Genomic DNA, 12061 nt, shown 5'->3' on the forward strand with positions numbered 1-12061 from the left:
TGGATGGAGACTGTGGGACTACCCAGCACCTATCGAGAAGTTGTATCTGAGAACCCTAACTAAATGATATGTTATTCCTGGATATAAATCAGATCCACATTAGATAGATAATAGTACAGGCAAGACAAAACCCAAGTAAAGTTCTGTTTCATTCTTTGTTTTTTTTACTTCTGACTTGAGATTCTGGTCTTTTTTTTTTTTTTTTTAATTTTTATTTATTTATGATAGTCACACAGAGAGAGAGGGAGAGGCAGAGACACAGGCAGAGGGAGAAGCAGGCTCCATGCACCGGGAGCCCGATGTGGGATTCGATCCCGGGTCTCCAGGATCGCGCCCTGGGCCAAAGGCAGGCGCTAAACCGCCACACCACCCAGGGATCCCGAGATTCTGGTCTTACTAATTAATCAAGCTTTCCAGGGACAAAAATTATTTTGCTACTTTCCCAAATATATATGTGATTTACATTATTTGGTGTTCTTAAGTATGAAACTTTACCTGTTGGAGAGAGATTACTAAAACTCTGATTTGTTGCTGACATCACTTATGACTCAGACTGGCAGATTCCCAAAAGCTGTTACTTCCAATCCTCATTCTAGTAGTAAAAACAACTAAATAGGAAGAAAACTGCCATGTTTCTCTAGCATCCCAGAATATAAGCAGTGGTTTCACACACACCTTATTTCATATACATTATAACCTTCCTGGCAAAAAAATAAATTAAAAATAAATTTTAAAAAGATTTAGGCAATTATGATATGGCTATCATTGATGTCAGGGGCTCTGCATTTTTTCTGCTTTAAAATTGCCTTTTTAAAATCCAGATCAAAGACACTGTTGTTCTCCTTGCTGAACAATCTATCAATCCTGTTCATTCTTATAAAAAGCTTGGGGCTAAGTGGAAATAATTGTCAGTATATCTGGTGAAAGGGGAGAAGTGTCAGGGGCCAATAGAATGGGGATCTAGATAGTTTACATCAATCCTCTTTTCCTGGAGACCATTAAAAACAGTTCCTGGTTTCCAAAGGATCAAGTTTCAAAAGTTCATCCCTCTAAAATAAAAATTGAATGCAAAAAAAAAAAAAAAAAAAGATGAATGCAATGGTAGAGTTTTCAGCAGTCTTGACTTTTCAACACAGAATTTATTTATTTACCATAATACCAATAATAGTACTACTGACATCTCACCAGAGTGTATAACAATATTTCTACGAAAAATGCACTTTCAGAGTCAATTTGGGATGTGAGGACTCCATCCAACATTTATCCTCTTCCACCTCCCCATTCAAGTAGGATCAGTACTTGCTCCAGAAGGGTGAGGGTGGCTGATGGGCAAGTGGGTTGCTCCGGGGCATGGTCTCACTCATCTGCTTTCTTTTTTCTTAAAAGATCTCAGGATTAATCTATTTTCATAATATTCTGCTGATACTACATATAGCTTCCAAGCTACCCAAGGATTTTTCTCCTTTTATGACCAATTGGTAATTTATCTAAAGTTTCCTAAGGGTTTTATTTATTTATTTTTTTTCCTAAGGGTTTTAAATGCTATTACCAAGAATAATGATCCCTCATTGGCTGTGGTTTAAAAAAATAATCCAGGGATAGTACTACTAAGTAAACATTAGAAGCTAGAGAAAGAAGCCCAGGTAAGGCTCTAACCCTTCCTTTCTTTCTCCTTCAATCATAAGACAAATTCAGGAAGGCCAGCTAGAGGGCAAGTGGACACTGAAGAGTAATTCTCATGCCCTATCAGCTATATCTGAACTATTAATAAACTGAATGTTCTCAGAGCTAGGGTTGTCCACGCTATGATTCACTGTCCTGGAAATCATCACCCTCAGCCAGGACCTCTTAGCACGTGCTCCACTGTTTCAAGTACTCAGCCTTGACAGACACCAGAAAAAAGTCCTGTGAAAACGTGTGCCTGTGAGAGTGCACACGCACAAGAATGAGTGTATGTGTACAACATATATATGTTTATGCATGTGTGGAAGTTGAAGACAGTGGCACAAACAAACCAAGAATGCAGAGAATTACCACATGAAGACAATTTCCTTGTTCACACAAGAGGAGCGGGGCCCATCTTTTTGGATGTAACAGAAATGAGGACTCCTTAACAGATTCTGAAACTCTCAGGGTGACTTGAAAGAAAGACTATTGCCCTTCTAAAATGGCCCTAAGATTGGAGTGAAGCCAGTATCATCTCACTTCCAACTGGTATAGCAGCTCTAAGGTGCCTCTCTCATCCAAAAATGACCATTTTATCTTAAGGGTGTTAACTACAGGATTCTCTGAGTGCTAAGCAGATATATGAGGCATTGAGTTTCATTTGGAAGTGAGAAGAATTCATGGTCAAGCCAAATGGCACACATACGTCTTCTTTCAAGAAGCACCTCCTTTCACTGGAATTCATCCCATTTTCACAGGCTTAGTTTTTGAGGAGACCCCACTGCGGAGGCAGCTGAACCATGTCATACCTCCGCCTTGCACTCATATCCACAGGCTCATCACTGATGTTTTCTTTGCCAGGCCTTCCAGAAGTCCTGTTGTCTCCATGAGGCCTGAGATTCCCATTGAGCTTCTCTTCATAGCCCTTGACACCACTGCTATCCTGTTTGGTGGGCAACTCATGTGGCACCTCAAGATTCGCCAGATCCTTCCGTTTAAGGAGTGCCAGCATTTTCAGGCGTTCCATGGCCTCATGACCCTCCATTTTGAGTCGTTTAGCCAGGACATCATCTCGCTCATCTGCTGGGTCCAAGCTCCGCTTCAACAGGTTCAGGCGAAGAGCATCTTCTGTCATTCTATCCATCCTACAGAAAGGAAAATACAAGTGAGATCAGAACACAGCCCCTTCAACAGTCCATAAGGAACAAGGGTGGGTGGCAGAGGTACTGGCAGAATTAGCAGGGGCACCCAGCTGGTTCAGCTGGTAAAGCCTGCAACTCTTGATCTCAGGGTTGTGAGTTCAAGCCCCACACTGAGGGTAGTGCCTACTTAAAAAAAAAAATCATAGATACATGGAAGCTTAAAGGTCATGAGCTTACTTACCCTCTATCTTCCCAGAATACTTATACTAAATGAGATTTCTCCCCTCAACTTCAGCAGTGGAAAGTAAATTTCAATTACTTTGTAGTCATCGAGGTCCTTACTATATCACCACTACACTCCCCTGGATGGTCCATTAAAAGCCTACATCTCTTAGAAACTAAACATTCTTTTGTGACTGGCTTTTTTGTGTCTGTATAGTCAAAGTCAGATGACTTGGTTTTAACTATCATACCAAATTCTTCTCCTGGAAAATGACTTTTATGAATAGGAAACTCCTCAGATCACCCAGACAGATCTTCAATTGGTCTATCTTAGGGGAAATATGAGAAAGATGAACTAAACAAAGTACATTTAATGGAAAGCCTCAGCTGTCTGGATGCAATAAGTCTACATAGATACAGATTCAGTATCTTAAGATACTTGGCTTTAGGGGCACCTGGCTGGCTCAGTTCAAAAGCACGTGACTCTTGATCACAGGGTTGTGAGTTCAAGCCCACTGGGCATGGAGCCTACTTAGAAAAAAAAAAAAAAAAAGATAACATGGCCTTAATGAAAGACTCAGGTGTTTAGGCTGATAAGAGGTAATACTTTCTCCACTTACGCAGCAAAATTATTAAAGGCAAGAAAATTATCATTTTCCCTCTCACTTTGATTTTTTATGCTAACAAAATCTAAATGCAGCATTTCTTCCATACTTTTAAATCCAGGGCTGTTTTCCTGGTAGGAAATAACAATAAGGCACTGGAAAGAAAATTTTTTGAGTCATAGAAACATAGGTTCAAACTGCTAATTACTTTTATAAGGTCAAATATTTAATAAGTTACTTTATCTCCCTAAATTTCAATTTTATCTGTAAAAGTGGGTACTTAGAAGATGACCAACAAAATTTAATTTCTATACCCTAGGATTATGGACTTCTATACCTAAAATAAGAGATCAAGCCCAATAATTCACAGACTCAAATAGCAGGACAGAGAAAACTACCAATGTTAATTGGTGCTCTTGCAAAGAAAATTATGTTTGTGCTTGTGGCATCTTCCTTCTTGTAGCAAGGAGTAATATAAGAGCTATTTGATCCCTTCTTGGGTATGGCAAAAACAACAACAACAACAACAACAAAAAGAAACAGACATTTTGGCTATCAGGAAAAAAGTCAGAAGCCAGATCTCTGAAATTTTGGGTAATGTCTTTTTTTTCTTTTCTTTTCTTTTCTTTTCTTTTCTTTTCTTTTCCTTTCTTTTCTTTTCTTTTCTTTTCTTTTCTTTTCTTTCTTTTCTCTTTTTCTTCCTTCCTTCCTTCCTTCCCTCCCTCCCTCTCTCTCTTTTTCTTTTTTCCTTAAAGATTTTATTTACTTATCATGAGAGACAGAGAGAGAGAGGCAGACACACAGGCAGAGGGAGAAGCAGGCACCCCGCAGGGAGCCTGATGCGAGACTCAATTCTAGGACCCCAGGATCATGCCCTGAGCCAAAGATGGACACTCAACCATGGAGCCACCCAGGCGCCTTCTTTTTCTGTTTTTCTTTTTAAAAAGATTTTATTTTATTTTTTAAAGATTTTATTTATTTATTCATGATAGTCACACACACACACACACACACACACACACACACACACACACAGAGGCAGAGACACAGGCAGAGGGAGAAACAGGCTCCATGCAGGGAGCCCGACGTGGGATTCGATCCTGGGTCTCCAGGATTGCGCCCTGGGCCAAAGGCAGGCGCCAAACCGCTGCGCCACCCAGGGATCCCAGATTTTATTTATTTTCGAGAGAGTTGGGGGGGGGGGGGAGTGAGAGAGAGACAGCAGTGAGAGTCCGAGCACAAGAAGGGGGAGGGTCAGAGGGAGAAGCAGACTTCCAGCTCAGTGGGGAGCTTGATGTGAGGCTCAATCCTGGGACTACGGGATCGTAACCCTGAGCTGAAGCAGATATGCTTAACTGACTGAGCCACCCAGATGCCCTTTTTCCTTTTAAAAATAAATATTTTATTTATTTATTTATTTATTTATTTATTTATTTATTTGAGAGAGAGAGAGAGAATGAATATGAGTGGAGGTGTGGCAGAAGGAGAAGCAGGTGCTCCGCTGAGCAGGGAGCCTGATGCAGGACTCAATCACAGGACTCTGAGGTCATGACCTAAGCTGAAGGCAGATGGTTATTGACTGAGCCACCCAGGTGCTCCTGGGTAATATTTCTTAATTGTTTTTATTTTTTGAAGATTTTATTTATTCATTCATGAGAGACAGAGAGAGAGAGGCAAAGACATAGGTAGAGGGAGAAGCAGGCTCCTTGCAGGGGGCCCAATGCAGGATTTGATCCTAGGACCCCAGGATCATGACCTGAGCCAAAGGCAGATGCTCAACCACTGAGCCACCCAGGGATCCCCTCTCATAGGTTTTTAGTATATTCCCAAAGCTGTGTAACCATCACCACGATCAATATTAGAACATCTTTTTATCATCTACTCCCTAAAAAACCCATACCTATTATAGCAGTCCTTCTATCCCCATCTCTGTCCTCAACTAATTTACTTTGTCTTTAAATCCACAAAATTTCCCCTTTTATGGGGAGTCGGGGTAGAGCCAGGAAGTGTACAAGGGAGGAGGTGCAGAGAGAGACTCTTAAGCAGGCTCCATGCCCAGTGCAGAGCCTTACCAGGAGGCTTGATCTCATGACCAGGAGAGATCATGACCTGAGCCCAAATCAAGAGTTGGATGCTTAACTGACTGAACCACCCAGGTGCCCCTGGACTTTTCACATAGATGGAATCATACAATGTGTTTTTTTTTTTGTGACTGGCTTCTTTCACCGAGCATCATGTTTTTAAGGTTTGTTCATGTTTGTAGCCTGTGTTAGTACTTTGTATCTTTTTATTTCCAAACGTTATTTCATTTGTATAGATATATTTTGTTTGTCCATTTATCAATTGATGGACATCCCCCCACCACCACTTTTTGCTATTATGAACAATGCTGCTATGCAGTTTTGTGTACAAGTTTTTGTGTGAACACGTTTTTAGTTCTCTCAGGTATAGACTTAGGAGTGAACTGCTGCATGGTAACTCTTTGCTCAACATCTGGATGCAGCACTGGGCTTCTTTCCAGATGGGCTGTACCATCTTTTTAAAATTTTTTAAAGATTATTTACGAGAGAGAGAGAGAGAGAGAGAGAGCAAGAAAGCACGCGCATGAGCTTGGGAAGGGACAGAGTGAGAGGGAAAAGTAGGCTCCCTACAGAGCAGGGAGCCTGATGCAGAGCTTGATCCCAGGACCCTGCGATTATGACAGGAGCTGAAGGCAGAAGAAGCTTCACTGACTGAGCTACCCAGGTGCCCCAAGGCTGTACCATTTTTGGTCCACGCCAGCAGCACATGAGGTTCCAACTTCTCCATATCCTCTTAGTTCTATTTTAACAGCTTCAGATAGGGGACATATTCTAGAATATACAGTCTTTAGCTACAGGTCCCCCTAAAAATCTGGTATTTTGATGTAATTTCTGAAGTGGTTTACCTCCAAAAATTACCCTCAAAGTGGAAATTGGAAAGCTGAATGCTACAGATCAAAAGTTAACCTCCATCTCCATGTTAACGGTGTTCCAGGGAACTTGATCAACATCTCATATTGAGAGGACTACTAAGAATCCCATGGGGGGAGGGGGACGCTGGGTGGCTCAGCGGCTGAGGGCAGACTCTGCCTTTGGCTTGGGGCATGTTCCCAGAGTCCTGGGATCGAGTCCCACATCGGGCTCCCTGCATGGAGCCTGCTTCTCCCTCTGCCTGTGTCTCTGCCTCTCTCTCTGTCTTATGAATAAATAAATAAAATCTTAAAATAGGGGCGCCTGGCTGGTTCAGTCAGTAGAGCATGTGTTAATTAACCTCAGGGTCATAAGCTCAAGCCCCACATTCAGTAAGGAGCCTGCTTAAAATAAAATTTTAAGAAATTCTGTAAAATAAATGTTATATTTTGCTTTTCAATGCCTAACCAAGCCTTGCTTCCTATGGGCTGCTAATGATAACAGCTAATCTTTCTTAAGTACCTACTTAAAAGCCAAACACTCTACTGGGCACTTACCACATGTTCTCATTTAAATCTCCTCAACAAGTTACTAAGTGGTATTATCCCTACTTTACAGTTGGGAAAATGTTAAATCAAGTATCCCCAAGACTATAAAGCCTTTGACAGTGAATCTGGGATTCCTATGGAGTTCTAGTTCACTTCAAAAATCTGTTATTGGGATGCCTGGGTGGCTCAGCAGTTGAGCGCCTGCCTTGGGCCCAGAGCAGGATGCTGGAGTTCCAGGATCGGGTCCCACATCGGGCTCCCTGCAGGGAACCTACTTCTCCCTCTGCCTATGTCTCTGCCTCTCTGTCTCTGATGAATAAATAAATAAAATCTTAAAAAAAAAATCTGTTATACAGATTGATTTATCAGAGCTGGATAATCTTAGGATTATGCAGGGTTGCTGACAGCTGGGTGATTTTGGGAAGCAGTGTTGGGTATTCATGAATGTGCATATCCATCCATCCTCCACAAGTACCAAGTATACTATGTACTGCCGTCAGGGTTAGCTGTTCCGAATAAAGGCTAAAAAAGATTAGGTCACTGTCTTTTTACAATTTCATTTTGATAGGGGACAGATGTGCATGTTACTAAACAAAGTACTTGGGTGTTCACATGAACCCATCTCTCTTGCCTTCTTATAGTCTGCTTTTCTTCCTTATATTTCAATGAAGAGAACAGAATTCAACCACAGGCTAAAATGCTAGAAACCTGGGAGATTATCCCCGACCTTCCTGACTTTTAAATCTCGGTTACCAGGTCCTATCCAGTTCTATGTTCTCTTCCTCTGAATATGAATATGAAAATATGCAGTCCTGGCATGCTGCTGCTGGCAGCCATCTTGTGACCATGAGGGAAGGCAGGCAGCCTGCAGATAAAGTAGACACTGCACAGAACACTGGGATGGGAGCAAATCATATAGCTGTGCCACACACCAAACTGCCCTGAAGCTAGTTTCTGGATTCCAGTTACACGGGCCAAAAATTCCCTTAATGTTTAATCCAGTATGAGCTAGGTTTTCTGTTACCTAAACTGAAAATATCTAAATGGAAAGCTGTCAGAAGTGCCAATATGAAATCAAGGTGGGCATATTTAATAAACAGGTGGATACCATGGCAAACAAACTAAAGAGCCATTGCTCAGGCCAGAGCTGGAGATAAATATTTGAACAAGTAGAGGAGGTAATGGAAGTAATGTATGCGCAGTAAGTGAAACTGTCCAGAAAAAATATACAGTCACAAGAAAAGAGGGTCACACGTAGAACCTTGGGCAATACCTACATTTAAGGGTTGGCTGGTCAGAGGAAACTAAAAAATGGCCAGCGAGCTGGGGGAAAACTAGGAAAACAGGACATACCAACAAACTAAAGGGGAGTTCCACAAAGAGAGCAGTTAATTATGTCCAACAATTACAGCAGAAAAATGCCCAGCTTTAAATCTGCTGTTGACTGTTGTAAAAAACAAGGATAGCCAGATGGTAACACAGCTCTACACCCATGCTTGTCAAGTTTTTGTTTCACTGTTAACTCCAAACCAAAATCTAAAGATTTTATTTATGTATTTGAGAGAGAGAGTGTGCGTGCAAGCACGCATGCAAAGGCAAAGGCGGAGGGAGAAGCAGATTCCCTGCTGAGCAGGGAGCCCAACGTGGGGCTCCATCCCAGGGCCCTGGGATCATGACTTGAGCCAAGGGCAGACGCTTCACCGCCTGAATCCCCTAGGAGACCCCCAAACCAAAATCTAGATCTGCAGCAAAGACTTAAGAGGATCCTGAGAGAGAAGATGGAGGGATGGAGAGGATGAGCAAACTAAATTAACATCTATTTTTTTTTAAATTAACATCTATTGAATGCTTGTTTTTCACCATGCAATGTACAAGGCCCTTTACATGTGCTTTCCCACTTAATCACATCAGAGGACTAATAGAAAATCAGAGGACTAATAGAAAAATTTTAATTGTTAGTTAAATTAGAAAATCAAAATTTTGGGGGCACTTGGCGGCTTAGCAGAGCATGGGACTATTGATATTGGGGTTGTAAGTTTTTTTTTTAAGATTTTATTTATTTACTCATGAGATACACACACAGAGAGAGAGAGACAGGCAGAGAGAGATAGGCAGAGGGAGAAGCAGGCTCCCATGCAGGGAGCCCAATGCAGGACTCGATCCCGGGTCTCCAGGATCACACCCTGAGCTGAAGGCGGCGCTAAACCGCTGAGCCACCCGGGCTGCCCAGGGTTGTAAGTTTGAGCCCCATGCTGGGTGTGAGGCCTACTCAAAAACGAGAAGAGAAGAGAAGAGAAGGGGAAGGGGAAGGGGAAGGGAAGAGAGAAGAGAAAGAAAAGAAAGAAAAGAATTCAAAAACAATGAAATTTAAGCCTATTGTTATATGAAAGCTAAACGGTATTTCTTTTTAAAAAAATTAGATTCAAGTTAGTTAACATGTAGTGTAGTATTGGTTTCAGGACTAGAATTCAGGGATTCATCACTTATACACTACACGGAGTGCTCATCACAGTAAGTGCTCTCCTTAATACCCATCAGCCATCTAGCCCATTCCCCCTCCCCTCCAGTACCCTCAAAGTTGTTCTCTATAGTTGAGACTCTTACAGCTTTGCCACCCTCTCTGTTTTTATCTTACTTCATTTTTCCTTCCATTTCCCTGTGTTCATGTTTTCTTAAATTCTACATATGATTGAAATCATGTAGCATTTGTCTTTCTCTGATTGACTTCCCTCTAGTTCCAATCATGTCCTTGCAAAGGGGAAGATTTTATTCTTTCTGATGGCTGAGTAATATTGTTGTATATATACCACATCTTCTTGATCCATTCATCCTTCAACGGACATCTGGGCTCTTTCCACAGTTTGGTTACTGTGGACATTGCTGTTATAAACACTGGGGTGTAGGTGATTCAGAGGGCTGAATCAGCATTTTATTTTATTTTATTTTATTTTATTTTATTTTATTTTATTATTTTATTTTATTTTATTTTATTTTATTTTATTTTATTTTATTTTATTTTATTTTATTTTATTTTATTTTATTTTATTTATTTTTTTTTTTTTGAATCAGCATTTTAGTATCCTATGGATAAGTACCTAGAAGTTCAATTGCTGGGTCATAGGGTAGCTCTATTTTTAACTTTTTGAGGAACCTCCATACTGTTTTCCAGAGCAGCTGCACCAGCTTGCATTCCCACCAGCAGTGTAAGAGGTTCCCCTTTCCCCACATCCTCGCTGACATCTGTTGTTTCCGGACTTGTTCATTTTAGCCATTCTGACTGGTGTGAGGTGGTATCTCATTGTGGTTTTACTTTTATTTGAGAGAGGGTGAGAGAGAGAACATGAGCAGGGGGGAGGGAGAGAAGCAGACTCTCCACTGAGCAGGGAGCCTGATGTGGGGCTCCATCCCAGGACCCTGAGATCATGACCTGAGCTGAAGGCAGATGTTTCACCAACTGAGCCACCTAGGCACCCTCATCATGATTTTGATTTGTATTTCCCTAATGATCAGAGATGTTGAACATCTTTTCATGTGTCTGTTGGCCATTTGTATGTCGTCTCTGGAGAAATGTCTGTTCATTTCTTTTGCCCATTTCTTGACTGAATTATTTGGTTTGGGAGTGTTGAATTTGGTTAGTTCTTTATAGATGGAGAATATTGGCCCTTTATCTAAAAGACATTTACAAGTATCTCCTCCCATTCTGTAGTTGCCTTTTATTTTATTTTTTTAAAGATTTTATTTATCCATTCATGAGACACATGGAAAGAGAGGCAGAGACACAGGCAGTGGGATAAGCAGGCTCCTTGAGGGGAGCCCAATGCAGGACTCAATCCCAGGACCCCGGGATCATGCCCTGAGCCAAAGGCAGATGCTTAACCACTGAGCCACCCAGGTGTGCCTGGCTTTCAGTTTTGTTTCCTTCCTGCAGGAGGTTTTTATCTTGATGAAGTCCCAATAGGTCATTTGGCCTTTGTTTCTCCTGCCTTTGGAGATGTGTCTAGCAAGAAGTTGCTATGGCCGAGGTCAGAATTTGCTGCCTATGTTCTCCTCCAGGAGTTTGATGGATTCCTGTCTCACATTTAGTCTTTCAGTCACTTTGAGTTAATTTTTGTGTATGGTATGAGGAAATGGTCCAGTTTCATTCTTCTGCACATGGCTGTCCAACTTTCCCAACACCATTTGCTGAGACTTTCTCCATTGGATATTCTTTCCTTTGTTGAAGATTAGTTATTTAACACATAAAAAGTAAGTTGTTTTGGGGAGCCTGGCTGGCTCAGTTGGAGAAGCATGCAACTCTTGATCTTTGGGCTAAGAGTTTGAGCCCCATGTTGGGTGTGAGGTTTTTTGTTTTTTAAGTAAGCTCTACATCCTACACACACACACACACACACATATGTATATATATGTATATACATGTATGTGTATATATTATATATAATACAGATGTGTAAGATATATATTCATATAAATATACAAAATATACTCTTCTTATAAATTCTGATACTTTTGTTTTTTTTAAAGATTTATTTATTCATGAGACACACACACAGACACACACACACACACACACACATGCCCTGAGCCAAAGGCAGATGCTCAACCACTGAGCCACCCAAGTGCTCAAGGGTTAGTTAGCTTTTTAAAAAATGGCTTTTAATATAATTCCCTTGAGATTCATCCAAGTTGTTGCATGCACCAATAGTCTGTTCCATTTTATTGCCAAGTAGTAGACCATGGTATGAGTGTACCCTATTTTTTCAACTGCTGAAGGACAACTGAGTTGATTCTAATTTTGATTTTGTTTTATTTTTTGCCATAACAAATAAAGCTGTTATGAACATTCATATACAAATTCCTGCAGAAACATAAGTTTTCATTTCTCTGCGATAAATGCTTAAAAGAGTAACTGCTGAGTAATACAGCAAATTAATGTTTAGTTTTATAAGAAA

The 12061-nt window shown here is 40.9% G+C and overlaps 1 protein-coding gene across 3 annotated transcripts in view; it reads right to left on the bottom strand.

Moving 5' to 3' along the window:
• Window positions 1-12061, bottom strand: part of GATAD2B (GATA zinc finger domain containing 2B) — a 96371-nt gene that overhangs the window by 15386 nt on the left and 68924 nt on the right. For all 3 annotated transcript variants that reach the window (XM_072829603.1, XM_072829602.1, XM_072829604.1), the window contains exon 2: window positions 2475-2810. In XM_072829603.1, coding sequence (XP_072685704.1) covers window positions 2475-2809 — 335 coding nt within the window. In that variant the 5' untranslated portion in view covers window position 2810. The remainder of the gene's footprint in view (window positions 1-2474; window positions 2811-12061) is intronic.

This window comes from Canis lupus, chromosome 6 (assembly GCF_048164855.1).
Source record: "Canis lupus baileyi chromosome 6, mCanLup2.hap1, whole genome shotgun sequence".
In the NCBI taxonomy this organism is placed as follows: Eukaryota; Metazoa; Chordata; class Mammalia; order Carnivora; family Canidae; genus Canis; species Canis lupus.